General features: G+C 45.1%; 1 protein-coding gene and 1 pseudogene across 6 annotated transcripts in view; one reads left to right on the forward strand and one right to left on the reverse strand.

The window, feature by feature from the left end:
- The window catches only part of NTM (neurotrimin), a 1,177,876-nt gene extending 1,165,359 nt beyond the window's left edge, over positions 1–12,517 (forward strand). For 2 of the 6 annotated variants that reach the window (XM_050755983.1, XM_050755986.1), the window contains 3 exons: positions 436–471; positions 5,867–5,899; positions 10,737–12,517. In XM_050755983.1, the coding sequence (XP_050611940.1) occupies positions 436–471; positions 5,867–5,899; positions 10,737–10,837 (170 nt within the window). In that variant the 3' untranslated portion in view covers positions 10,838–12,517. The remainder of the gene's footprint in view (positions 1–435; positions 472–5,866; positions 5,900–10,736) is intronic. The other 4 variants (XM_050755988.1, XM_050755989.1, XM_050755984.1 and 1 more) reach the window with 3 other exon arrangements.
- LOC126934984 (60S ribosomal protein L37-like) overlaps positions 1–25,386 on the reverse strand; it is an 843,215-nt pseudogene that overhangs the window by 621,833 nt on the left and 195,996 nt on the right.

The raw sequence follows: 25,386 nt of genomic DNA on the forward strand, positions 1-25,386 counted from the left end.
GGGGAGCTTGATCCTACCATGGTGCCAAGGGCAAAAATTCCTGAACTTGGTGTCCTAAGATAAAATAACAGAGGTGGGGAAGTGGGAAACAAGTCTGTCATCTGGAAAGGAACTGCAGTCCTTTGTTATCCAGTCGCTAGCCTGGCTCAGCATGAGCTAAGAGTGGATCCAACTGCACCAGAAAATGTATGACGTAAACAGCTCCCTGCCTTCCCAGCCATGGCATTCAATATGGAAACATAAAGCATGTCAGCGTTTCTCTTGCCGCACCTTGTCCTACCGCCTTTGGTTTCTGTCTTCCTTGTTTTTATATATTCCCCCAGAAATGTCTGTGAAAGGCAGTATACAAACTATATATGACAAATATATAGCACTGTATATAATATATGTGTTTGTTCTCATTTTTCTCTCCTGTGTGTCCCTCAACCGATTTAGAACTAAATGAGCCTACGAGCTCAACTTTGTTGCAAGGTCAGTATCTTCCTTGCTTTATGTTTTGTCTCCCCTTCCCTCTATCCCAGAGCCCCCCTTCCCCACTCCCCATCCCCTACTGTGTATTACCTGTGTCTGTAAAGTGTCTTAGAGGATGTGGAAAGCTAGTGAAGGAGGTGATTGGGAACCAGGGAGACTTCAAGCTCTCTTCGCTCTGCTCATCCCTTGCTCACACTCCCTCAGGAGGGCTGGGAGGGGGAAAGAAAGAAAAGTATTGTTAAATTCTCCAAGCCCAGAGATCAGCACAAAGGCAAAGCGTAGAGAGTGAGTCTGGGACCCGTAGGAAGACTAGTTCAACCAACTGAGCAGTTTTTGTGAAAAGGGTCTTATTGATGGTCCCTCAGCAGCAGAATCAGACACCAAGCACACGAGGATTCAGATATTCTGTCAAATGCATCAACTGGCTCACGAGGTTCTCCAAAGGAGGAAGATAGGCATGGCGCTGCATGAGTGGTTGCCAATACACAGCGATTTCTAGTTTAGTGCCTGGCATTTAGTAGTTCTTTGGTCTTGGGCAACTCGCTAAGCCCTATTTAGACTCAATTTCCTCTTCTCTACAATACAGTTGATCTGCCTTATCCACCTTACAGAGTTGTTCCAACAGTCAATGGAGAATGCATATTACAAAGGCTTTGAAAACTCTGAGGTGCATGTTGAATCTCCAGACGTAAACTGAAAGACAAGGACGCCCCTCAGTGGAACATCACAGGGTGTCCTTCACTCATTTCTCAGCCCCTTCTCCACAGTCCCTTTACATCCTCTTCCACTTACAGCCCTCCCCTGCAAATATCTCCTGCATCTCTTGCCTGTCTTTGCACATCCCTTCCAATTTTCTCACTAACCTAGAGTGAGTGACTCATTAAGACTATGACTAAGCATCCAAGCAAGCAGTGGAATAAAATGTGTGTCTCGTGCACTGCTCTCACCCTAAGGACAGTGCTGACCACAGCAGTAGCCTTTCAGGAAGGCAGCTGTGAAGCCAGGGAGGGGAATGCTTCTCCCACCTTCCACCCCAATCCCCTGACCTCCTCTCCCCACCTCACCCCACACCACCCTGTTCATCTCCTCACATTCTGGCCTTGCAAACTGTCATCAGAGGATGGCTGTAGACTTCGGAGGTGGAGGGGTAGATGAAAAGAAATGCATTACATGGGAAGCGCTTGACAGATGAAAAAAAAAGTACCTTTATCATGGAAAGAGAGAGGGCTGCATTACTCACCTTAGTGATGTACAGCACCACAGCGATGAGCCACGAGCAAGAAAATGAAACAAAGAAATAGAAAGGAAAAGTGTCAATAGACTTACTCAGATTCAACCTATGATTCAACTTGTGTTTGTTGAACCTCCATGTGAGCGTATTCACAGACATAAAACAGAGAGCAGTAGAAAAGTGGGTAACATACAGTACCAGGGAAGTGAGAGAGCCTGGAGCATGGGCATGCATTGCTATGGCTATGCTTTTGGAAGGACTGAGCTAGTTCTGACAACTGAGATCTTCATTCACAGAGGAAATTGGAGCTTTTGAAACTCAGGTAGGGACTTTTAAAAGAGTATTTAACGGAAGGTGTACTCAACTCACAGAGAGAACATCATCCCATATCAAAGTCAACCGCAGGAAAACCAACCAGAAACACAAACGAAAGCAAACAGGTTATTTTGCCTGGTCACTGAGCAGGGGACAAGGAGCAAGAGACATTATTTTTGGCCCCATCTGCTGAGACAAAGCTGGGCTGCTCCCTTCTCTCCTGTGAACTGATGACTCTGAGTGGAAGGCTTTCTTTGCCAACTTGCTACTCTGATTCTTTGGATGTGCTCTACCCCTCATCTCAGCAACCTTCTTGGGTGTAGGAGAATGGGTCAGCGAAGAAGACTGTGGACATCTAAAACGTTCTGACAGTTGGATTAGTACAGTCTTCAGTAGAGCTGCTGGACTCTTGTACAATGAGAAATAATTTAGAGAAGACAGCCCTTGCACCTGGGCTCATTTACTGCACTCATGTGTTCATTCCCCCGCCTCGTTTGCTAGTCTTCGATACAATGGAGAGCTATGTATTTTCTCAGGAAATACCCTCCAAGTTATACTCACCTTACCTCGGAAATACCAGGAAAGATTTATATGAATGCGTTGATTTCCACTGACAGAGTACACTTGGCTTTAAGAGAAGTTCAAAGCTATTTTGCTAACCAATATCTGGATGGACTAGAAGTATTTTGATAAGAGAATTTCATTCTTCCTCAGCATTTTCTGCCACCATTGAAGTATTTTTCTGCTTCCCTTTTGCAAACAAAACAGATTGCATGTCACCTCTCCTATTAATATTTGGTGGTGCAGGACTCTCACTGTGATAAATAAGGACTCAAGGATGTTCCACCATCCCTCACTGAACTTCCGCACAGGAAAGTGCACTCAGGCCACAGTGCAAACTCAGCGGCTCCGTGGCTGTTCATTTTCCACCCACTGGCCCTTTGTCTTTTATCTTCTAGGCATTAAGTCAGATTTGATGGTATCAGTGGGCTGGAAAAGGTTAGCTGATTAATGTCTGTAAACCTCACAGTGACCATCAAAGCAATTTATTAAAGAATAGGGGACTAAAGTAAACTCTGTATATCAGAAAGAAACTATTGCAGCAGAAGAGATTATTAGTACTTCCCTGCAGAGGATTAAAGACAGTTAATTAGGTCAAGTCATCCAGTAGTTAAGCATTTCTATGGTATGTGTGTGTCTAGATAACAGAAAGTACAAAAGAAACAAAAGTCCCTCACCCTCTTGCTAGAAGGTTTGTATATCCATCTTCACATGAAACCAGCCCTCCCCTGCCCATTGGAGCCAGACAACAGCCCTTTGCTTAACTGGACACTCGGATTCAGCCAAATTAGCTTTGCTGGAAAAAATATAACTTTCTGGATTGAGCAAACATTGAATATTGACTTAGAGTTGGGGTGGGAGGGTTCTTTTCACTGTTGTTTTCTTCTTTTTTTTTTTTCCTCTTTCCCCCTTCCCCTTTCCTCTCTCCCTTTCTTCCTTCCTGTCTCCCTCCCTTTCTTCCTCCCTCCCTCCCTTCCTTCCTTTCTTTCGTCCTTCCTTCCATCATTCTTCTTTCTTTTCAACATATTTTCCTACCCTCCCTGACCTACTGTTAACATACCATTAACAAAGAGATCAGTTAAGTTTCAGTTAAAGCCTTGGTGTGGAAAATGCATGCTTGACACGCTTGAATTTTCAGGGATTGTTTATGTTCCTGAGAGTCAAGATGTTACTCAAAGACTTGAGCTTATGGCCAGCATTAGCTTTGATGGCTCAAGCAAGGCTCCTGTTTCTGGAAGCGGGACACAACACACGCTGGACAGAAGCATGTCAAGCATGGCACAGAGGACACTGCCAGCATGTCGTCTTAGTACCAAAGCAAGGGGGGTGGACTGGAATGAGCATGATGGGTGTAGAGTATATACGAAAATATCCTGGCATTTCCACCTCATTGTGGTGGGGTAGAAGTGGTATCAAAAGGATGCTCTAGTTGATCAGAAGGGTTGAACAGTTGCTAACTGGAAAAGCCCAAGGGTGAGTTCTAGCTAAAGTCTAAGATGAGCGTCAAATTGTTTTTTACCTATGTGGACACTAAAAAGAGTTGGCCATCTTTCAAGTAGTGTGTGTTGGAGATTCAGATGAAGAGAAAAAAAAACCCATCTGGATGGAATAATTAAGCTGAAGTTTTTGGGGGGTCTTTGTTTATAGAAAACCTCTCGTATTTCCAGCAGGAACTTGTGCTTTCAATGCATTCTTCTTTCTGATAATCTCAACTGCCAGGTGGAAGCTCTTCCAGGGTCCTTCCTCCAGCACGGTCTGAACCAGCACCCACATCACTCTCTGGATGAGCACCCCCAAACTGCTTGTGGTTTGGGGGTAAAAGTTTTATGACTATTTTATCTCCTGAAGTCTGTCTTCGGTCCATCCTTCCTCCTTCCAGTTATCTTTTTTCTTGCCACAGAGAGGCTCAAAAATCACTGGTACCTAAGACAATTAATGAAAATGGCCCTGCCCCATCCTTAGCTTCTGAACTTGTTTCTGGGGCCCAGCAAGCCCTTCAAGGGACCGTCCTTGTTAAATGCACAGGCAACATGGCATCGTCACCCCTGGCTTTTCCCTACCATCCTGTTGTACATCAGATATTTTCTCAATCACAAAACTTTTGATCGTAGATGAACCCTTTCCCTCTTTGTACCTTCAGAGTGGCTTCTCAGGGTCGCTCATGCCCACTTAAATCAAGAGGGATATCATGTGTCAGGTGATTTTAAAGAATAGATTGAGGGCGTGAATGCACAGGTATGTATTCATCTGACTTTGAGCAAATGTTTTAGTTGCTTTTAGGATGAGTTATATCTAGGTTGTCTTTCTGTATGCGAGGACCTTTGCACAGAGAACATAGACTCCCAAGGTATCACTTTGATGCAAAAAGCTTTAGTGTCATTTTCCATCCTCTCTGTATCCAGGGTGAACAACAAAGAGGGAAGTAAAAGATTAGAGATCATTCCAAATTCAGGCCAAACAAGGCATCTACTATCCACAGAAAAGGTGGAGAGGCTCTGTAGGTTGTTCTGAGAGCTGAAGCTGGTGAAGCGGAGATCTTTCACAGTCTAGGCAGCAGAGAGGGGCCAGGATCCCAGCATTTCTACAGGGAGGTCCTAGCAAGTGCAACTGTAGCAGCACGGGTGTGGGTCATAGCTGCAGGGTGCCCCAGAGAGATGAAGCCCTGTGGAACCAGCTTGGTATTGTCCAACTCTGCAAGAGAAGTCAGATATCAATGGTTTGGGCTCCTCTGGAACATGGAAACTAACTCACTAGTGTTTCTAAATGCATAGCTAAATGCCAGTCAAACTTTTGCATTTCAAATACAGCATGAGCACCTACATTCAAATGGTGTAGTATAAATCCATAGGCAGCAATCAACTTTATACGTAAGGCCTATAGGCTTCAACTAATTAGAGGATAGCCTGATGACCAAAGAAAGAAAGTTGTTCTACAAAGGAGATTTGGTTTGGTGCCTCAGGCTCCAAAGGTGCAGCTGTGTCACCTGCTAAAATCAGGCAGACATCTTGGCTCTGCTTCCATCTGTGGTCCAACCTGACTGTCATTCACATCCTTCTCCAGCAACCTGCACACCTTTTGTGGCAACTGGCTGCCCAAGTAAACCAGAAAACCAGAGGGGGTCATATAGGAGGGCTGGGCAGTGGTCAGGACAGCAAGGGACACGTGCAAGAGGCCCAGGGACACTGCTGCGCCAGGAGCGCCAGCTTCTTCCTGAAATCATCTGAGGGCAAAGTGAGCACCTCCGTCTGCTTTTGACCTTAACGGTGGCTTGTTTTTAATTTCTTTTAGAAGTGAAAACTACAGCCCTGACCCCTTGGAAAGGTTTGTATATTTTTCAGACAGCTGCTGCGTTGGTGGGTGTGGGGTATGTAAAACTCTTCACGTTCCTCCCAGATGCCTTCTTTCCTGAGCTAACTCCAGGAAGCAGCGCAGAGGGAACCCTCCGCTGACCTTGAGCCACCTCCGTGTCAATTTAGATTAACCCTATCCCCAAGGACATCCAATCCTTCCTGGGTAGATCCCACTTGCAGCAGCCTAACTTCTCTTTGCTGGCGGCACTAATGAGCACCTGTCAGTGCCCAGAATAGCTCCATCTCTGGGCTTCTCTGCACCAGACCTGCCTCTTTCCTCACACACGGATGCTCTAATGCAGCGATCTTCTTAGACCTTGGCCCTGCATGCTGCCCTTGCTTGCACCATTCTTTCTATGTCTCTAACTTGGAGCTGGAAGGGGAGTGGCGGCGGGGAGGGGAAGATGGGAGGAAGGGGGAGGTTCTTGGGTGAGTCACTTGGCTACGAATAAAATGCATCTTATTTGAAGCTTTCATTCCTGCCAGATGTTTCCGATGGATAATTGACACTCATCACAGTTATCTGGGACCCTAACTGTCCTGGTAATTAGTCTCTTTAGGCCTCCGCAGCTCTCTAATGAGATAGAGGCAATAAAGGCATTCACTGTGGAGTGGAGGCGTGGCTGAATGAAGAATGGAGGCCTCATCTGCATGGCCCATGTCACTAGGCAGATGGGCTGAGCTGTCGCTCTGGCCCACACTGGCTTTGAGAGGGCCTTGATCCCAGGGTGCTGTGTTCCACGCCCGCCTGGACCTAAGGTCTTCATCTCGTGGAATCCTTCCACATAGCATTCATTCAGTGTGGGATGGCCTGCGGGAGGCAGCCCAGCGGCACGCCTGCGTTTCTCACCTTAACCTGTACCCAGGTGGAGCAGGCCATGCAACCACACTCTCTTCTCTTTATTCTCTGAAGATGTGTCTCTGAGATACTGGGAAGATGGTTGCATTTGAAGGCAGAAGTCAGGGGACTTGGGAAAGTCACTTAAGCTCCCTGAAGTTCAGTTTCCACATGTTAGAAAGGGAGATAATAATTCTCATCTCCTACATGAGTGTCATTAAGGTGTTGTGATAGCTTTCCAAATGCAAGCACTCTATCTGAAATCCTAATTGACATGACTTTGCTTCTATGTAGATAGACACTCAGCCACAGCAATTCTTAGTTACTTGTATTGGATATAGTTAGACAAGGAGAGTAAAGGTATTTGGAAGAGGAAATTGAGATAAAGCGGAGGGCAAGGTACGAAAAACGTTTTTGTTTTGCTTTCTTCAAATATAATTTTAAGCAAAAGTAAAATACAACGACAAATAAATGTGGGTATGTCAGCATGAGTGGCAACGCCCCCTCCTTCTTTCAACAAACACTGGTTGAATCCCTGCCATGGGCCAATAAGATACAGACTCTGCTCTTAAGGAACTTACTGCACAGAGGACAAAGGAGGAAATACAAATAAGTTAGGCAAAGAGAATTATGACACAGGGTGGTAAGTATTGCACTAGCGGGATGTGCATGGCACTGAGCCAGGCAGGGAAGACTGCCTGAAGAGGCGTCTGAAGGCTGGAAGAGGAGCTGGAGTGAAGAATAAGAGTGAAATGGGTGAAGCATATTTCGGACAGAGGGGAGAGTGTGTGAGGGTGGGAAAAAAGACACGCCCCTGTGTGCACACCTGTGGCTATGTGGCAAGGGGCAAGGGCACCGAACTAGGTGTGGCAAGAAGAGACACCAAGGATGCAGACTGCAGGCACGTCATGAAATGTAGTGCTCGTTCCACTTAGAAGCTGGGCTTGGTGCTAACCTGTTGGCCTCAAATAAATGAGGATCATGATCAATTTAGGGTAGAAACGTCACCCTGGAATTAGCGGAAGGAATAAATTCCAGGGGTCAAGGCCACAGGTGGCAAGGCTCAATTGGTGAATATTTTTGGGAATTGAAAGATGAGATGGTGCAGACTGTCTCCTTTGAGAGGATGTGTGGAATGCCCCTGCCTGGGGGCTACCCCTGTTTCCTTCTCCTCCTGTCCAGCTTGCTCCAGGTCTGGTGTCCTGGATGAGACAGACAGGTTCCAGGGTGGCGAGTGCCTGTGCCTGTGGGGTGGGCTGTGCAGACTGGATATGGTCACATAGTCAGTGCCAGCCACTCACCAGCCTGAGATGGAGACGGAGAGCTTCAGAGGGGCCGCTCGGGCTTTTCCCAGATATACTACAAGCAAGAGAATGGCTGGCAGGCACTTGGTGGCCTTTTTCTGTCTTCCATAGGAAGAAGTTTCTAACACAACAGGTGAGGACTCGTCCTTACAAGCTCTCTGTAGTGCTTCCCAGCGTGAAGTAGATCCACGAAAGAACTCTGAGGGGCGTAGCAAGGAGACCAAACACAGGCACCCAGGGAGAGCACCTGGCATAGCCGCAGGGCCATTGAGATGTGCCACAGGGGGTGTTTGCCCGCTCTCAGTCATCTCCGAGCTGCAGAGTCCCCAGCCTGGAAACAAGGTTTCAACATTCCCTTACATGGTAACCACGCCAGGCCCCTGCTGGGCTGTGGCATTATCCTCCCTGGAGGCTTCACTGCAAGGAGGGAATGCAGAAGAGAGAAGAGAACCTCAGTGCAGGGAAGGGACACTTGTTTTCCATCTCTTTTACCCAGGGCATCTTCTTAGTCATGGTGAGGGAACGGGAGACGGGAGGTGGGAGCGTGTGGGAATTGAACGGGAAATGGGTTTCAGAGATGTACATAGGCGTTCAGGAGAGCACGAGGGATGAAAGCGGCAGAGCAGTGTGCTGACAGCTGTGTGTCCTGCCGGGAGTTAAGGACTCCAGTGTGCAGGACACGTATGGAATTGTACTGTGTGATTCATGCGTATGAAGATAGAATGTGACTGCTGACTCCGTTGAGGCAAAGCATGCAACCCGGCTTCCACAAAGACCTGCTGGGCCACGTGGACTCAGAACCACCCTTGTCATCTCAGAGTCCTCGGCCTCAGGCACAGACAAGGGCCTTGGTGGGAAGAATATTGGAGTTGTCTGGAGGGGAAGGACTCCCGCAGAGCAGAGAAACATAATCTCTCACCCTTGAAGGCATCTGGCGGAGGCTTCTCTCCTTTGATTCCAAAGAATGTGCTGGTAGATGACAGAGTGAGTGTCTACAAAGAGGGAGTGGAGTGTCTGGTGATTAGATTCTAGAAGACACAACCGGTTAGTGACCGATCCTAAATGACAAGCATTTCTGCTTGTTGAAATGTAAACCGCGGGAGCTTTCCAGGAATGTTCCTTGGTCACCTGTATCCTAGCACGGATGTCTTTGGTTTTGTGTTTTCTGCTTTCTGCAGGGTAGAGAGAATAAGTATTCCCCGGGCTTCTCAGCATGGGGATCTGCACCGCTGAGAAGTTCTGGCATTACGGATGCTGCGAATCAGACACCAGGGAAACGTGAGGTTGATGACCTATTGCATTTCAATCTCGCGGCTACCTATTTAGCCACTGCCCCCAAATTAGGGATTTATCCCAAAAGGCCAAGATATAAAATCGTAAGGGCACTGGCTTCAAGCCAAGAGTTCTAGACTTGATGGAATAATCCCAAATGGAGTCGAGAAGCCTGTTTTGATTTTGATTTGCTTTAGCCAGAAATGTCTCCAACGCTGAGCATCCAAGTCAGGCGGGCAGGTTCTGGCTTTGTTCCTTATTCCCTAACCCAGGAGGACGTGGACTTAGTGAGGCCACCAGCTTTAAACACCTCTATTAAATTCAGTGCAACGGAGTGTGCCAGAGCAGGTCCAGTCTGAGAAGGTGGCCTGGTTCCTCGGGTACCTAATTCATCTGGGCATCCAACCGTATGTACTCTACAGAAATCAGAGCGCCACTGGTCATGGGGTTTCTTGGCCACAAGGGCCGAGGTAGCCAGAAAACGTATGTTTCAGAACAATAGGGAAGCTGCTGGGGAACTGTACTGCCTTGCAGTTCTCCTGCCTCCTGTGTTTGTGTCTCCATCTCAAAGAGTATCTGTTTGTAGCCATGTCAGTGTATGCCTCCTAGGGAAAGGTGCCCCCTACCACCCCACCAAAGGACATACACTGGGGCAAGTTCTGCATCCCAGTGTCCTCATTAATCTCCAGTTACATCCACATGCACAGGAAGGCTTCCTGTTCCTTTCTTTGACTCACCTCCATCCATGTGGGCTGGCTTTGGCCTTGCAGGCATGTGATCCTTGAGCTGCATCTGCTCTTACCCCATCCAGATGGGGAAGAGGTCAGGTGCTCCAGGTGGAACCCTGGTGCCCTGCCCGGGGCAGAGTGATTGGCAGGATGGCCTCTGTGCCCAAGGCAGCAGAAGCAGCGGGCAGACAGATTGTTTTGTCCAACAGGTTCTTTTCTGAGCCACAGGCCAAGCAGCTGGAGGGTAGGTGAGTGTTTCAGGTAGGCGGGGCTCAGAAGTGGATGGGTGATGAGGCACTCAGTACAGTAGTCTGACTTTGTTAAAGCTCTGTGTAGGATATTAATGAATCTGCCACCTTCTTCTTGAATTTGAGCCTGAGCCATGGCCTTTGCATGTTATGACACAGTAAGGAAGAAGGCCCAGGACGCTTTAACCTGAGCCTCATGTTCTCCTTGCAGGGGAAGGCTTCCTGTTATATAGTGTGTGTGTCTGGGGGATGTGAGCCATAGAACGTTCACTTCTCAAGCTGGGGCTGGAACACCACGTGTTTCACTTAGAGGGACGCCTCACCAGGGGCAAGGCCGAATGACAGCAGACCAGGCAACCACCGAGCTTTCCTTCCGTTTTCTCCCAGCCCACTCACGGCGAGTATGTTCTCTCCACAGGCCCGGGCGCTGTCAGCGAGGTGAGCAACGGCACGTCGAGGAGGGCAGGCTGCGTCTGGCTGCTGCCTCTTCTGGTCTTGCACCTGCTCCTCAAATTTTGATGTGAGTGCCACTTCCCCACCCGGGAAAGGCTGCCGCCACCACCACCAACACAACAGCACTGGCAACACCGACAGCAACCAATCAGATAGTTACAAATGAAATTAGAAGAAACACAGCCTCATGGGACAGAAATTTGAGGGAGGGGAACAAAGAATACTTTGGGGGGAAAAAGTTTTCAGAAAGAAATTGAAAATTGCCTTGCAGATATTTAGGTACAATGGAGTTTTCTTTCTTTTCCCAAACGGGAAGAACGCAGCACACCCGGCTTGGACCCACTGCAAGCTGCCTCGTGTGACCTCTCTGGTGCCAGTGTGGGCAAGGGCTCAGTCGCTTTGCCCACAGAGTGCCCCCACGTGGAACATTCTGGAGCTGGCCATCCCAAATTCAATCTGTCCATAGAGACGAACAGAGTGAGACCTTCCGGCCCAAGCGTGGCGCTGGGGCACTTTAGTAGACTGTGCCACCACGGTGTGTGTTGTGAAACGTGAAATAAAAAGACAGAGAAAGAAAGAAAAAGGAAACAAAGTAAGACCGTCTGACAGCAACAACAATCCCACAAACAACAGTCACAAAAGATACCGTTAAACTTTTTTTTTTTTTTTTTATCATTTTACTACATGGACATCATGGATAACAAGGGATTCTGATTCATTATTAATTTTATTAATTATATTTTCTGATATGAGTCTAGAACTTAGTGCAAAAACAAGACAAAACTAAAAAAATACAACTGAAAAGGGTGAAGAGAAGTATGTTTGTTAAACAGTAAAAATGAATAGTATACTTCTAAACTAGGTTTACAACTGGTGGACCAGACACCAGGCACTAATCGCCTGGTGAGGATTTGGCATATCCACCAAAAAATACATCCGATTTAACCAACATCTCCACCAGCGCTACAGATTCCTCCCGACTGTGGCATCTCATGCAGACAATACTATGCTCTCTACACACTGTTTAGAAATGGAAAGGTGATCTGCACTGTATCTTGCGTTTGTTGGCTATGCTTCTTTTGATGACATATATTATACAGTATATATATACATATATTTTTTTTGTTAGAGTTCTAGCCATTTTATTTCTCCGCAGGGTCCTTTCTCAGACATTACTGCATGCTGTATATGGCGTTAGCTGTGTGTTGATCTTCTAAAAGATGATAGAGTTTACTGGTAATTGTGTAATCAGCTCCTGCCTTTTTATTTTCTTGGGTTATTTACATGTCAGAGACATTTATAAAAAGTGAAAAGATAAAAAAAATCTGACTAATACCAGGCGCAGCATCTTTCCAGGTGTGGCTCTGCGCGTCGGCCACCCCAGGTGGCCCCGCTTTCTCCATCCTGCTCTGTGGCATTAACAGACAGCAAGCAACTGAACAAGCAGAACCGTCAGTACCCACTTGCTTTAGCCCATTATGGGAATCTCTGATGCCTTCGTGACCACTGGAGAGTTTAATCCTCTTGGTTTATTTTATTTAATTTCCCACCTTTGTGTGAGTGTGTATGAAAGAGAAGAAAATGCAATTTTTAGGTAATCTTTTTTTTCCCTCCCCTGAAAGTCTGGGAACCAGAGAGTCCTCGGGGAGGGGTCCTGGATGTGATGAGGGAAAGTGGGATTGGGGGATCCGGGAGGGTGGGGTTGTCTCTGACTTGACATTAAAAAGTGTTCCATGTCCCTCTTCACCTGGTGTGGTACCTCATTCTACAGCGGGGCGGGGTCACAGCCTGCCTGGTGTGGTACCTCATTCTACAGCGGGGCGGGGTCACAGCCTGCCTGGCTCAGGTTTGGAGGATGGGGGAGGATGGGCTCTTAAACCCTCCTGGGATGGAGGGGTGGTAAGTGCTGAGATGACGAACAGGAAGGACATGGGACCTCCTCCATCTGCACACTGAGGCAAGGTGAAGGTGCGTCTGATAGGGACTGCATTTTCAGTGCCTTCAGGAGGTCCTGGCCAGGGCTGCCAGTGTCCTGCTTGTGCTCAAACATCTCACCACACAACGTGGGCAAAGGCCAAGTCTAGTCAGGGAGACGAATTTAGGCCCGATTATTTCTGGGAGGCAGCAGAAAGTCACTGTCACAGAAAGTAAACAAGAAAACTCCCATAAGCCAAAAAAAAAATCTCCCCACAAAAAACAAAACAGAAAGCCAGCTTGAAACATCATGTTTAGTTTTAAATAATCTGCCATCAACCAGTCCTCCAAACCCGACCTCCAAACCTCACCTCTAGCCACATAAGAGGAACTGAGAATCAGAAATGGGTCCGAGCCAAAACACACAGGAATGACGGCACTTGCGTTTCCAGGTCAGCTTCACCTGAGAGGAACCAGGAAGGACTGGGATGGAGCTGTGTCATTTCCAGTTGCTTCTGGCAAGACTGAAGAAAGCTATTGACTTCACCTTTCTTTGTGTCCTTCTACCCTTTCACCCCTAGCCCCAGCCACATCCCAGATGCCCCAAGTTTTTCCTGGCAGCAAGGTCTGGAACTACCTGGCCAAGCCTCAGGAATCTTGACTGCACTGGTGTTTCTCCCTCCCTCTGCCCAGGAACCATGAAAGAGAAAGGGCTCTGAGTCTCCTTAGAATGAAAGTGGGTGGGTGGGATTGACTAACCCTCCCATGCCTAGCACCTCAGTAGACACTGGCCTGAGGGTTTTGGTGCAAAGCGTGGCTTACTGGAATAGAGTGGGGAAAAGATAGGTGAGCTCCATATTCCTAAATGGGAGCCCAGAAACACCTCTGAATACCATGTGCCAAGGCACCTGCCAAGAGGCAGTTCTGAGGCTTGGCTGAGACAGCAGAACACAGCCTTTGTCTGAATGGGAGCTTGATCTTTCACATATACTATGTACTAGTGAATGCCAATATCTACTAAATGACCACCAGTAGACATTAGTAATATCTGCTACTGCTAATCATGCTTCAAATAGCTATCATCACCCTCCCAGGAGAGAGTGTTGAGTCAGAACCAACTTTGTAAGGGGCACTGATGAGGACTTAATTTTACCTATTTGCCAACTCAATAGTTTTCTTGCCTTGTGGATCTTTAGAGCCCTGGTTATGCAAGAGCACGTTCTTTGTTGAACCAGCTTGACTGTGATTGATGGGTTCACCAGATAGGAGCCCTTCCTAGCCTGCCTCAGCAGGAGCTTACTCTCATCTTCTGCTGAGTGTACTGTGTGAGCCTCAGTCTGCTGAGTTGCAGTCTTTAGAGGGAACATGTGGACACCACAGGAAAGGGTATTCTGCCTTCCAGGTCTTCAGTCAGATTTAGAGTTCCATCTAGGAGGACGTGGCTTTGAAAGGAGCTTATAGGGGCAAGTCACGGACCTACCTTTTCTGGAAATGGAAGCTTGGTAAGAGAATGTTCATCAGAATGAGCACAGAAAATCACCCTGAATAGAGCCTGTAGTGATTTTTTTTTTTTCCTTGGTGCAGGCACTGATGGAGGACAATTGCTGCAGGTTGACCTGGATTCCAAGTATACTGGACCCCTTGTGATTCAGAGATAAGTCACTGCCATACTTTAGGATTCCTCCACTACCCCTAATATTAGGATGTCCCCTGACATGAGCATCTCATGAATGCAAGGAGGATTGTGAGGGATGGACAGTCCCTAGCCACTCTAGCCAAACACTTCTGTAGAATCACATCTCTCTTCTTTCGGTGGAATATCTACTCCTTTCCAGCCATGCAAATGTGCAGTGGCTCTTCTGCTCCTATTGTTAAATATTGCCCCACCAAGGCTTGTACACAGTAGATCCAGATGTCTAACTTGAAGCATTGAGAATACTCATCCAAGGACTGCTTTCTGACCAGTGGGATGTACTAAGCATATTCATGACTGACAATCCACAAATGTTCGTTTTTGTTGCTGTGGATGGTGATGATGACAGTGATGATGAATGACAACTATTGTTCAAGCTGGAAATAAGTTAGCAAATGAATTAACACTAAAACTTAATTGAGGTTCAGCACATTTCACTGGACCGACTCCATCTTTATCTTATACCTTCTGAACTGTGAGTTTGAAACAAAAGACAGGAGCACTAACCAATTATAGGAATCTAATGGATGGACTTGTTTAATTAAAACATGCAATATGGGTTTACGACACATTTTAAGGACTTGCTATTTCCACAATGGTAAAAATTTGAGGTACTTCTCACTAAAGAGAAGAATATATGCTAAAGGATGGATGTGGAAAACTGCATGTCGTTGTGCTACTATTTGCCAAATACATATGCACACATCAGTCGTTTACCCTTCGTCACAGAAGCAGTAAAAAATAATTGAGATTAGTGGTATCTGATGCAGTAATGAAGTATTACCTCTTTTCAGCATTTAAAAAAATTTTTAAACCAAATCCCAGAGCTAATTTGTTTCAGAACTTGCTCATTGGGACTTGAGTGCATAGTATATCTCCTTTGTCATCCCATAACTGCTCAAACAAGCCATTCTAAAGTATCAATTCTTTCCTCTCTCTGTTCTCAATTCAGGCACTATTTCCATGAGCGTCCAACTTTATCCGCCTCCAAGGCAATAAATGCAAATTAATATCCCCATGACTTGTGAATAGCTGAGCTATCTGAGTCTCTGCCTTCTCATTCAGATTTTTCTGTTTTCCATAACGCTATACCTTCGCTGTCACATACCTATTACGTTGTTAGAAACACACACTGTTTATAGAAAAGGCTCCCTAATTCCTGAGCTCATGTTAAGATCCATTCTTACAATTCATGTCTGAGGCATTTTGGTGCATTATCCTTTATGATGGTGACCTGGGTTGACTTTCGTTTTTTGAATGTTGATTTTTACTCCCATGAAAGCCTCCAAATAACTTGGATCCCTTCTCTTGGCATGATGTGAGAGTGTATGAGTTTATTTCAATATTTTAGGGATTGTTAACATTATTTGAAAATGAATTATTCCTCTCTCAGTGCATTTGTTTTATTAGAACTTCCTGGAGTTTCCGTAGCACTTACCTTGTTTCCAGTGAATCTTGAACCGTGGCATTTCTGAGTAGCACTGTGATATTTTGGATACAGAACTGAAATGCTAATCAGTAGAATTAGGCTGTAGTCCAGATTTTATCACTAGTTGAATTTCCCTTTCCTTATCTTTTATATAAGATGTTATGATGGAAGATTGCTGATGTTCCATCTAGCTTTAGAATTCAATAATTAAGTGATTTTATGTTTTATAAGATTTCTGCAAGGAAAAATTGGGGAAGCAGCATTTTTGATAAATGAAAATTGAAAGTGTGAATGTGGGCAAGATCCACAGCCAATGCATTGTCTGTGTTTCCAGAATAGTTCATAAGAAGATAAAATGCGTGATCCTAACTGCCATTTCTGCAGATATTTGAAGTGACTCCTTAAGGAAAACTTGAGGGATGAACACTGCAGCACTTGGAAAGAAGCATTGCTTAATAAAAGACAGTGGCTTTTTCTGGAACAGGAAATAATGTTAGCCCCAAGCTGCCCTCTATATGACACAAGTAAAACAAGAGAGAATAAACTGTCACATATCCTAAAGTCTAGAAAAGTAAAAGATGTTGAGAGTAGGCAAAAATCTCAGAATTTTCAGTACAAGTGTGTGTGTGTGTGTATGCGTGTGTGTGTGCATGCATGTGTGTGTGTAGTATTTACTGCAATTATTTAACTCTTCAAAACAGATGACACCTGTTATTTCTAAGATTCATCTTTAAAATAACAAGAAATAGTGATGAAAAGAGGGGTCTCTAGATATAGTTCACAATGATTTCTCATCATCCTGACCATTACAATCAAGGATCCAGAAGTGTGCATGCAGATTTCATTGGACATATTTGTGTATGTTTGGCTGAATTCCAGGTTCATTGAGTCCTCATCACTCTCCTCTCTCGCGCCCTAGACTCGGCTTCATTTCCAACCTCTCTGTGAAGAGCTTGAGGATGTAAAAGGAAGAGGGCAAAGTGTGGGGTTGGAGTGGACAGAGTGCGGGGTCGGAAGATAGGTGAGCCCTGGTCCCCTCCCCAAGTGCCTGTGCCCAGCCACCCTCTTCAGCTTTAATTTCCTCTGAAGGTTCACTTCTAGAGTTGATGGAAGGTCAGAAGGAAGAGCCATCAAACTATACCTCCTGTACTTGACTAACTGTAAGAGTAAGACAGATGCCAGGAAGAGGAGCCCAGACTGCAGAGTGCACGTGTGGAGGAGGGGTCCTCTTCTTGTGGAAAGATGCCGGAGAAAGACAAATGAAAATAAAATAAATGATTCTACCCCACACCACGTCACTTTCGCCAGTGCCCATAATTCTCATTTGTGTTTGGTTACTCGAAAAGGAGCTAAGATCTGTGGCAACAGATGCTGTCTGTCAAATACAAAATTTCTTTTTCTCTAAGTGTTCATATTACAATTTTAACAGGCAAGAAAAAATGAAAATAAAATGAGAAAATATAAAGGACATCCAGACAATTAAAACTTCTCAGTGAGTAAGTGCGAGAGATCTGCATAGACGTGCATCAAATGTCTTCTATGATGCTACAAGTAGGATCTCAGAGAGAACTGAGGTCTTGGCTCCCTGCTCACTGGTCACAGGGAGCACCATTCCTAGACAGGCTCTCAGCAAAACACAATCAGATTCGAATACTAGAGGTAGCATTACTCTCATTGCGTACCGATGTCTTCCTATTTTCCTGATGATGAGAAATAGGTAGAATACAGAAAATATGAAGCAGGCAGCCAAGAGATGCTTTTCCATCCAAACCCAGCCTTGGGTTGCTAGGGGACCTGCAGCAGGCTGCTGCACCTCCAAGCCTCAGTTTCCCCATCAACGAAATTAATGTTGGACAAGTTGATCTCAGAAGGCTTCCCAAGATCTGAAATCCTCTGGGTCTCTACCTGCATGCTCCCATGGTTTGTATCTATTTCCATAACTAATACAATTATACAACTCAAACCAAGACAAAACCTTTATGAGGTGTTGGGTTTGTGGAGCTATGTAGGAGATATCTCTGTTCACACTGGACTTGGTTGGAAAAGCCCTTTGTTTGTGACATGACATACAGATTGAAAGGCTATGGTCCTGACACCTTGGATGTAAGGCTGTTCCTTCAGAATCTGAAGAAAAAACACAGACACTCAAGTATAAATACACAAAATGTTCTACATAGGTTCCAGTGGTTTGTGAGCTTTTAAAACTCACTATTGAGCCCCAGTGTTAAGAACTCCTGCTGCAAAACTTCACCTTGGATTTGTCTCATAGGCTGCTTCCATTTCTCAAATATAATTGGTAAGAATTGTGTCCTACAGGCTTTAATTTTTAACTAACTAAACAACAACTAGGGCATCCTTCTGAATCCCCCAGGGAGTTCCATACAGACTGAATCCAATCCTTTGGGAATCAAACCTGTAATGATCTAACTGCACAAGATCTTTGCCCCAAACTCTTTTTGCTGACAGACTCCTCTTGGCATATGTTTTTACCTCTGACAACTACACCAGCTTAGATAAAACCAAACAAGTTTGTATTTTATTTATAGTAATTAGTGATACCAACCCTTGCTGTCCACCAGAGAGCTCATAGTTGCAATGAGTCAAGAAAATCAAATCAACACTGTTTTCCCATGCCCATTTGGCTCAAGGTAGTCAGGACATTTGATCTAATAACAGCTAATTCAGGGAACACTCCCGTGTGTCAGGGCTCTGGAATGTTAAGGTGCTCTATCCTTCTCGCCAGTACTTTCTTCTTTGTGTCCTGAGTACAAGTTGCTGCTCCCCACTTCAAGTCTGAAACATTTTTTTCTTTCATCTCCTAAGCATTTGATGGAGCTGACGTTACCACAGCACGTACACAAGAGGGCCAGGCAAACCACTTGCCCAGCCCTCATCCTGAGCAAGGAAGTCAGGATTCCACAGTGTAATTCACTAGTCAGAAGTGAACGCCCTCCCTCAAGGCAGCACAAGGGCAGTAAATTCATTACAACGAGGTTGCTGCCACTTCTCACATGCACCTCAACACTGTTGTTTTACAAAAACTTCAGATACCCTGGCCCTGGATCATTTTTGCATTAATGCATGTCTTTTTGTCCAGCCACATATAGAATCACTCTTCTAAATATTGGCACACTAGGAGCTTCTATATTAATGTCTCATCATTCCTTGTTTTCAAAAATATGAAAGAATAATCAGTCAAATGGCGTCCACAGCATAGGATAAGCTGAGCTCCCAGAACACTGAGGATCAAATTGGAATGTGAGTAGCAGTATAGCCTATTTCCTAACAAACAGCAGTGTGAAGGCATGACCCTGAACTATCAATGAGAAAGTCTTCCTGACTAAATAACTCACCAACCTCACTACATTTCCTTAGTAGCATTTTCTATACATTTCCCATTATCTCCTCTCTTCTCTGTCATTTCTTTTCCCCCAGTACAGCCTACCTTTGCAGTAATAACCTAAGAAGCAAGATATCTAAGAACCAACTGGGAAAAAAAATATTCAGTTGCACAAGGCTATTCCATACCCCTTGATTTACATTAGTCATTCAGAGAGTGACATTATGACTTGGAGGAAAGAAATGTGATATGGTTGGGCTATGCTTGAGAATATGCATTACCTGTACCTTGGGTTAAACGTACAGTGCCCTGAAATAGACAGGCTATATCATTGGCAAGGGCTTAATGGACATCTGAGGCAATTCTATGCTAGGAATTGCATCAGTAGATTTGAACCATTTGGAAAACTAGTCAGGAAACTCAGTTGGACTTAGGCCCATGTAGTCACCTTTAGTCATTTGATGAATAACCCAGATTAGCCACAAGAAAAGAACATTTGCCATGGAAGCCCCAGGCATGATTACTTCAATAATTCCTTGAGGAATGGGAGTGGGTCATATTAAGCTCCAGCTTCCCCATGGCTGATGGTTTCTGGTACATACCCAACACGGGCTGGAGACAGTTCTCCCTCTAGCACTACTCTCGTGTCAGGACTGTAAAACTCTGTTGGAACATCAGGACTCCACAGAGAGTCAAGAGGGGAATTCAGTAGATTTATGTTGTTGCTGACATTTAGGTCTATGTAAGGACTTTTTTCAGTCCAATTATATTTTCTTATATTTCTGAATCATTTTATCTTCTTTCTGGTCCATTTGGCCCTAGGGTCCCCAAAGACCCTCCTAAAAATTAGTGCAGCAAAAACTGCCACCAATGAGGAGAAAATTAATTATACATGGAACTGGATAAAAAAACAACCACATGTATTTATTTATTCCTCATTATTTATTGAGGACCTAATATGCCCAGGCACTGTTTTCCATGCTGTGGATAAAATGCTGACCAAAATAAAAATGTTTCCTGCTCCCAAGATGTTTTCAATCTAGCAGGGAATAAAGTTAATAATAAAATTATATCCCACACACACAATGTTCTATGCGTGGGGTGTTATGAACACATGCAGCACAAGGAGCCTGTCTGAGAGACCAGGAAGGTGTCCGGATGAGGTGAGATTTGCACTGAGCTACAAAGATGGGGAGGAGTTAACTGTGCAGATTGGGAGAGGGAGAGAGGAAGCTCTTAGTAACCATGGGCACAAAGGCCCTAAAGAAGGAGGAAGAATAACATGACAAAAAAACCCATCATCCTCAAATGTATTCTCATTTATGTTATTTCTATGGATTACTACTTTTTTCAGTTATGGGCAGCTTTACTACATATATAGTTGAATTCAAACCAGTACAACTGCATTTTTTTACACGCACACACATTCACACAAAATAATGCACCAATGAACTTGTAAAAGATGAAGGTACCATGTTTTCCAAGATTTAGACTCTTCTCAAAACTTCACGCAGCACATCTGACTCGCTGGAGGAGACCCCCTATAGAATTAGGATCTCCATGGGGAGGGCCACGGAATGAGTATTCTAAACAAGCTTCCCTGGTGACCTTTCAAAAGGAGTAAATCCAAAACAGAACATGTAATTCTTCCTGGTTTCTTTATCTCCATAGATGGTACCATCGAACTGGGCTCAAACCGAAAACCTAGAACTTACCCTTGACTTCTCTTTTTCTCTCCCCACCCCCATGCAATTGATCTGGCATTTCCAATCTGTATCTCGTCTACATCCTGTTCACTCATTCAAGCCCCCATTGTTGCTCCAACTACTCTATACTAGTTCCCTATCTAGTCTAGAGCATCCCATAGCTGGTCTTCCTGTTGCTGAACTTTCGTCACACAATAATACTGGAGTGAGACTTTTAACAAAAGCAATGACCCAGCTTAGATTTTGACTCGTTTTAATTTAATTAACAACTTTCTCTTGGGGAAGCTACTTCTCCGGCCCTAATTTACAGGTGAGGAAAGTCAGACTTAGGGAGCACTCAAGGTCACTGGAGGTCAAACCAGGATTTTAACCTAGTTGTCTGAACCTGCAAGCCTTCTCCCTAAGGTATACTACACTTAAAAAGTATTGTTTTTCTTCGGTTCTAAGATGCATGTGTTTTTACTTAAAAGTCTTTGAAGTTGGAGCTGTGTGTTGCAATCAATGGCATGTCATACTTTAATTGACATCAACTTTTCCTTGTGGTATATAAAATAATTGCATGTCTTACAACTGACAACTCTTAGAGTTGGTGAAATACAGTATTTGTTGAATGAATGAATGAATGAATGAATGGGAGTTGGTCAGGGGAGCTACCCTGAACATCTCTGCTTTAGGCTTTGTCTCCAAGGTAGTACCACATACAGGATACATTGAACACCTCAGAAAAAGATGGTAGTGACCTCTATAATCATTCTTATTACCATCATTATTTGTGGTTCCAATTAATCATATTTTAACTTATGTAAAAAACAAACCAAAGATAAAGTTACATTAGAGTAACCCACCTTTGTTTAACATTTCCTGGTAACTATTAAATATTTAGTCACTTAGTTATTTCTTCCAAACTGCTATTGTGAGATGTTTTAAGGCATTAAACTCACCATATTTTCATTACTCTAGGTGGTTTGAACTAGATGTTCCTAATTTTAGGCACCATTCTTTGTGAATCATACACTTCTAAAAACAGCCCAATGTTTTCTTGTGTTAGAGGAGAAAAAAATAGAATGTTTGCCCTTCTATTTGCATGTATTTTACTCATTACTTTAGTGGATGGTTTGGATTGGACATTTGGGGATTTGCAGCATTATAATCAGTAAGTGAGGACTATCTGCCTAATCAGTCATGCACTAGTAGTAGTATTAAACATAAAAATTTACACTGTGGTTTATAAAATGCTTTCACACACTCCATCTTACTTAATCTTATTTAAAACACTCCATAACTGTGTAAGGATAGACATGGCCTTTCACACTCCACATTTTCTTAATTGTATTTCTCTCTAAATACTCTCAGGGCTCTGAAATGACTACTTCAGATAGGCCCAAAGTCATGAATTAGCCAAGGAGATACAGGGTCAAGAGTCTCAGCGAATTCTGGAAGTGCTTTTCTGAGTGGTAATGAGTCTGCAACTGCAAACCAGAATTCACTAATGTCTTTTGTGGCACCTAATATGAAAAAATTGGGTTAGAGGAAATCTAGGGAGCCAAACCTGGGCAGCTGGAACCCCTAAGCCTGGGACATCTAACTGTGAACAGCTTTGCCCATTCGCCCACTGTGCTGTGCACATACACATGCTCCATGTCTGTTAAGAAGTATGAAAGGTTGAGCAATGCTGCACACTTTGGAACAGATCAAACCTTCTGTCTGGACCCTGTCAATCCTGACGTGTGTCACTGCACATACTGAGGTGGTGCCATGACCACTGATCTACTTGAGGAACGTAATACAGGACCTGTGCTGTGCACAACACACGTGGCTTTGTGCTGGGGTCCTGAATCTCACTGCAACATAGATGCTAAGACTCACTCACCATCCCAGCCTGGATGTGGCCTTTTTCCCAGAGATTCCATGCTAATACAGGGGCTTTTGAAAAGCTTTAGGGCTTTGGGAAATTTCTAGGAATAACATAATGATCTCTGGGGAAACAAAACTCAGGGTAAGAATACACTGCTGATTCCACACTCTGCCTTTTCTTTATCTCCCAGTGCCTTGAAAACACTTTCACAAATCCTCCCCCACCCCCCACCCCCGCCGCTAAGATGAACTTCCTAAGTGAGATTTCCTGGTGAGCCAAATAGCACTAGGACTAGATGCGTGCCCAGAACACATCCTGTCTGGTTAACCCAGCACTATTGAGTAAGAGCAGGTAGCTGAACCATATCAATCAAATGTGGGTAGCAGCCCTTTACGTTGAGATTAGCAGCCCAGCCGTTATACAGAGCTGTCATGCCAGAGGCTTTAAGACCCTCCAGGAACCCACAACCTCTGGGAATTTTTACCTTCTATCCCATTTAAATCTGAGAGGCTTCCCTCCTGCTGGCAGCTCCAGAGTTACTGCTGAGACTCAGGGAGAAGCTGTTATGAAAAGCTGAGGTTGTTGCTAAGCAAAGGCAGTCTCAGGGAGGCAACTGACAGAGCAAAAGCAACACCTGGTTAAACTGAAATTGACATGACAGCTTCTCTTGGCTTTAGGCTGCCTTTGCCAGGGTTAGAGTTCCATTTGGCTAATATCGGAAAGGCAATAAGCATAGACAATTGCAGTTCCTTCAACAAGCATCCAGTGGGGGAATAGGGAGGAATATGGCAAACCGCAGGATGAGCAAAGGTTATTGTGTCTTGAAGGATGAGGTCCTCAGAGTATCCTCAATGCCCAGCACTCTCAATGCACCACATGTCCTCTGTCGGGGAGGGGTGAGCCGTGTGGAGGAAGCAGCTCCCACACCTGCACGTCCTCCACTGTCCTCATCTAGAGAAAGGAAACTGTGAAGAGAAGCGACTTCTTCCTTTGGGAGCCTTCAGACTCTCGCTAGTATGAGTGCAGAGCTCCTGGCATCTGGTGTTTAGGTGGTTTTGAAATAGAGGAGCTCACAACAGTCCATCAGTGGCCTCGTCTTCCTTCAGGAGCACCACTGTGGACTCAGTACTGTGCCCGGTGTGTTGGGAGATGCGGGAGCCCTGCTCAGGGTCTCCTCCGCAAGGCCCCCTCTGCACTGCAGCACTGATACATACTGATACAGTAAACGGAGGTTTATTAAGAAGACAGCAGAGCCAGAGGACATGGCAAATGGTGGTGCACAGATTCTAAGGATGGAGGGAGGTCAACGCTAACCGAGCGGCGTGGGGACAGCTGGGAGGGCCAGGGAAAGCCAGGACTTGAGGAAGGGGCTGGGAGACAGTAAGATGTGGATGGAAAAAGGTCAGGCCTCTCTGCAGGGGAAGCCACATGAGGGAAGCTCTGCAGTGGGAATGAGCAGAGCAATTAGACCTTTCTTTGCTGACAGGTGCCAGAAAGAGATGGCTGAGACCCCGTGCGTTGCTCAATTTTTACCTGCCTCTAACACATATTAGCAAAGAGAAGATAAAGGAAATATCGTAGGTAAATACACTCAGCTTGTTCCTGTAAAGCTTTGACTGCAAACACCTAGGTAGAACCCCTAGCCCAGGAGCTGGGCTGGATCTCCTGTGAGCCATAGTCCTTTTCCATCTCTTACTTAAAGACTTACTACCCTGGGAGGCTGAGGTAAGTAGATCATTTGAGTCCAGAAGTTTGAAACCAGCACGGGCAATGTGGCAAAAAACCTGTGCCTTTGAAACAAATACAAAAATTAGCCAGGCAAGGTGGCACATGCCTGTAGTCCCAGTCATTTGGGAGGCTGAGGTGGGAGAATCACTTGAGCCCAGGAGTTCGAGGCTGCAGTGAGATGTGACCATGGCACTGCACTCCAGCCGAGACAACAAAGTGAGACCTTGTGGCAAAACAAAAAAAAAAAAAAAAAAGACTTACTACCTTAAGAGCAGAAGGGGTTGCTTCCTGTTCTCTTCAGGCTAAACATGACTCTCTAAAGCAAAGAGGAAAAGAGAGCATTATATTCTAGGATCAAGCTTTTTAACAGTAAATCCTCTGCAATTGGTATGCCAAGGGATCGGGGCAGACTCCAGCTCCCCAAAGCAGGCCTGCAGAACCAGCTGTGCTAAGCATTAACTGAATAGGACTGAGCACCTTCTTTTGCCCTGCCAAATCAATTCTTCATCCTCCTCCATCCTGCTTTGCACCTGGGAGGCTGACCTTAACTGCCAGCCTCAAACAGACCCCTTGACTGTCTAGCTCCAGGCTGGATCCCGCTAATGGGGGACACCTGCAGAACAGTGGAAGGGAAAGAAAAAGAGAAATTGGGCTACTCCTCCCTTGGGCCCCTTCCTGCTCAGCAGGAGTCAGCAGAGTCCATATTTCTCTATAAAATCCTCAGTTCCCATCAGTGGCTTCTCTCCATGGCCACAAATCTAACCAGATTCTCATAAACCCTCCATCACTTTTGACCTTTGCTGCCATGGTGTCTGCATGATGTGGATTCGTCTGCCCCAAAGTCTCTCCCAGCCCTCCCCAACCTTCGTCTGATTCACCCCAACTCTGCTTAAATGCCATTCCCTCCACAAGTCCAGAGGGGTATTAACAGCTTCCCAGTATTGCTAGAC

This window comes from Macaca thibetana, chromosome 14 (genome assembly GCF_024542745.1).
Source record: "Macaca thibetana thibetana isolate TM-01 chromosome 14, ASM2454274v1, whole genome shotgun sequence".
NCBI classification, from domain to species: domain Eukaryota; kingdom Metazoa; phylum Chordata; class Mammalia; order Primates; family Cercopithecidae; genus Macaca; species Macaca thibetana.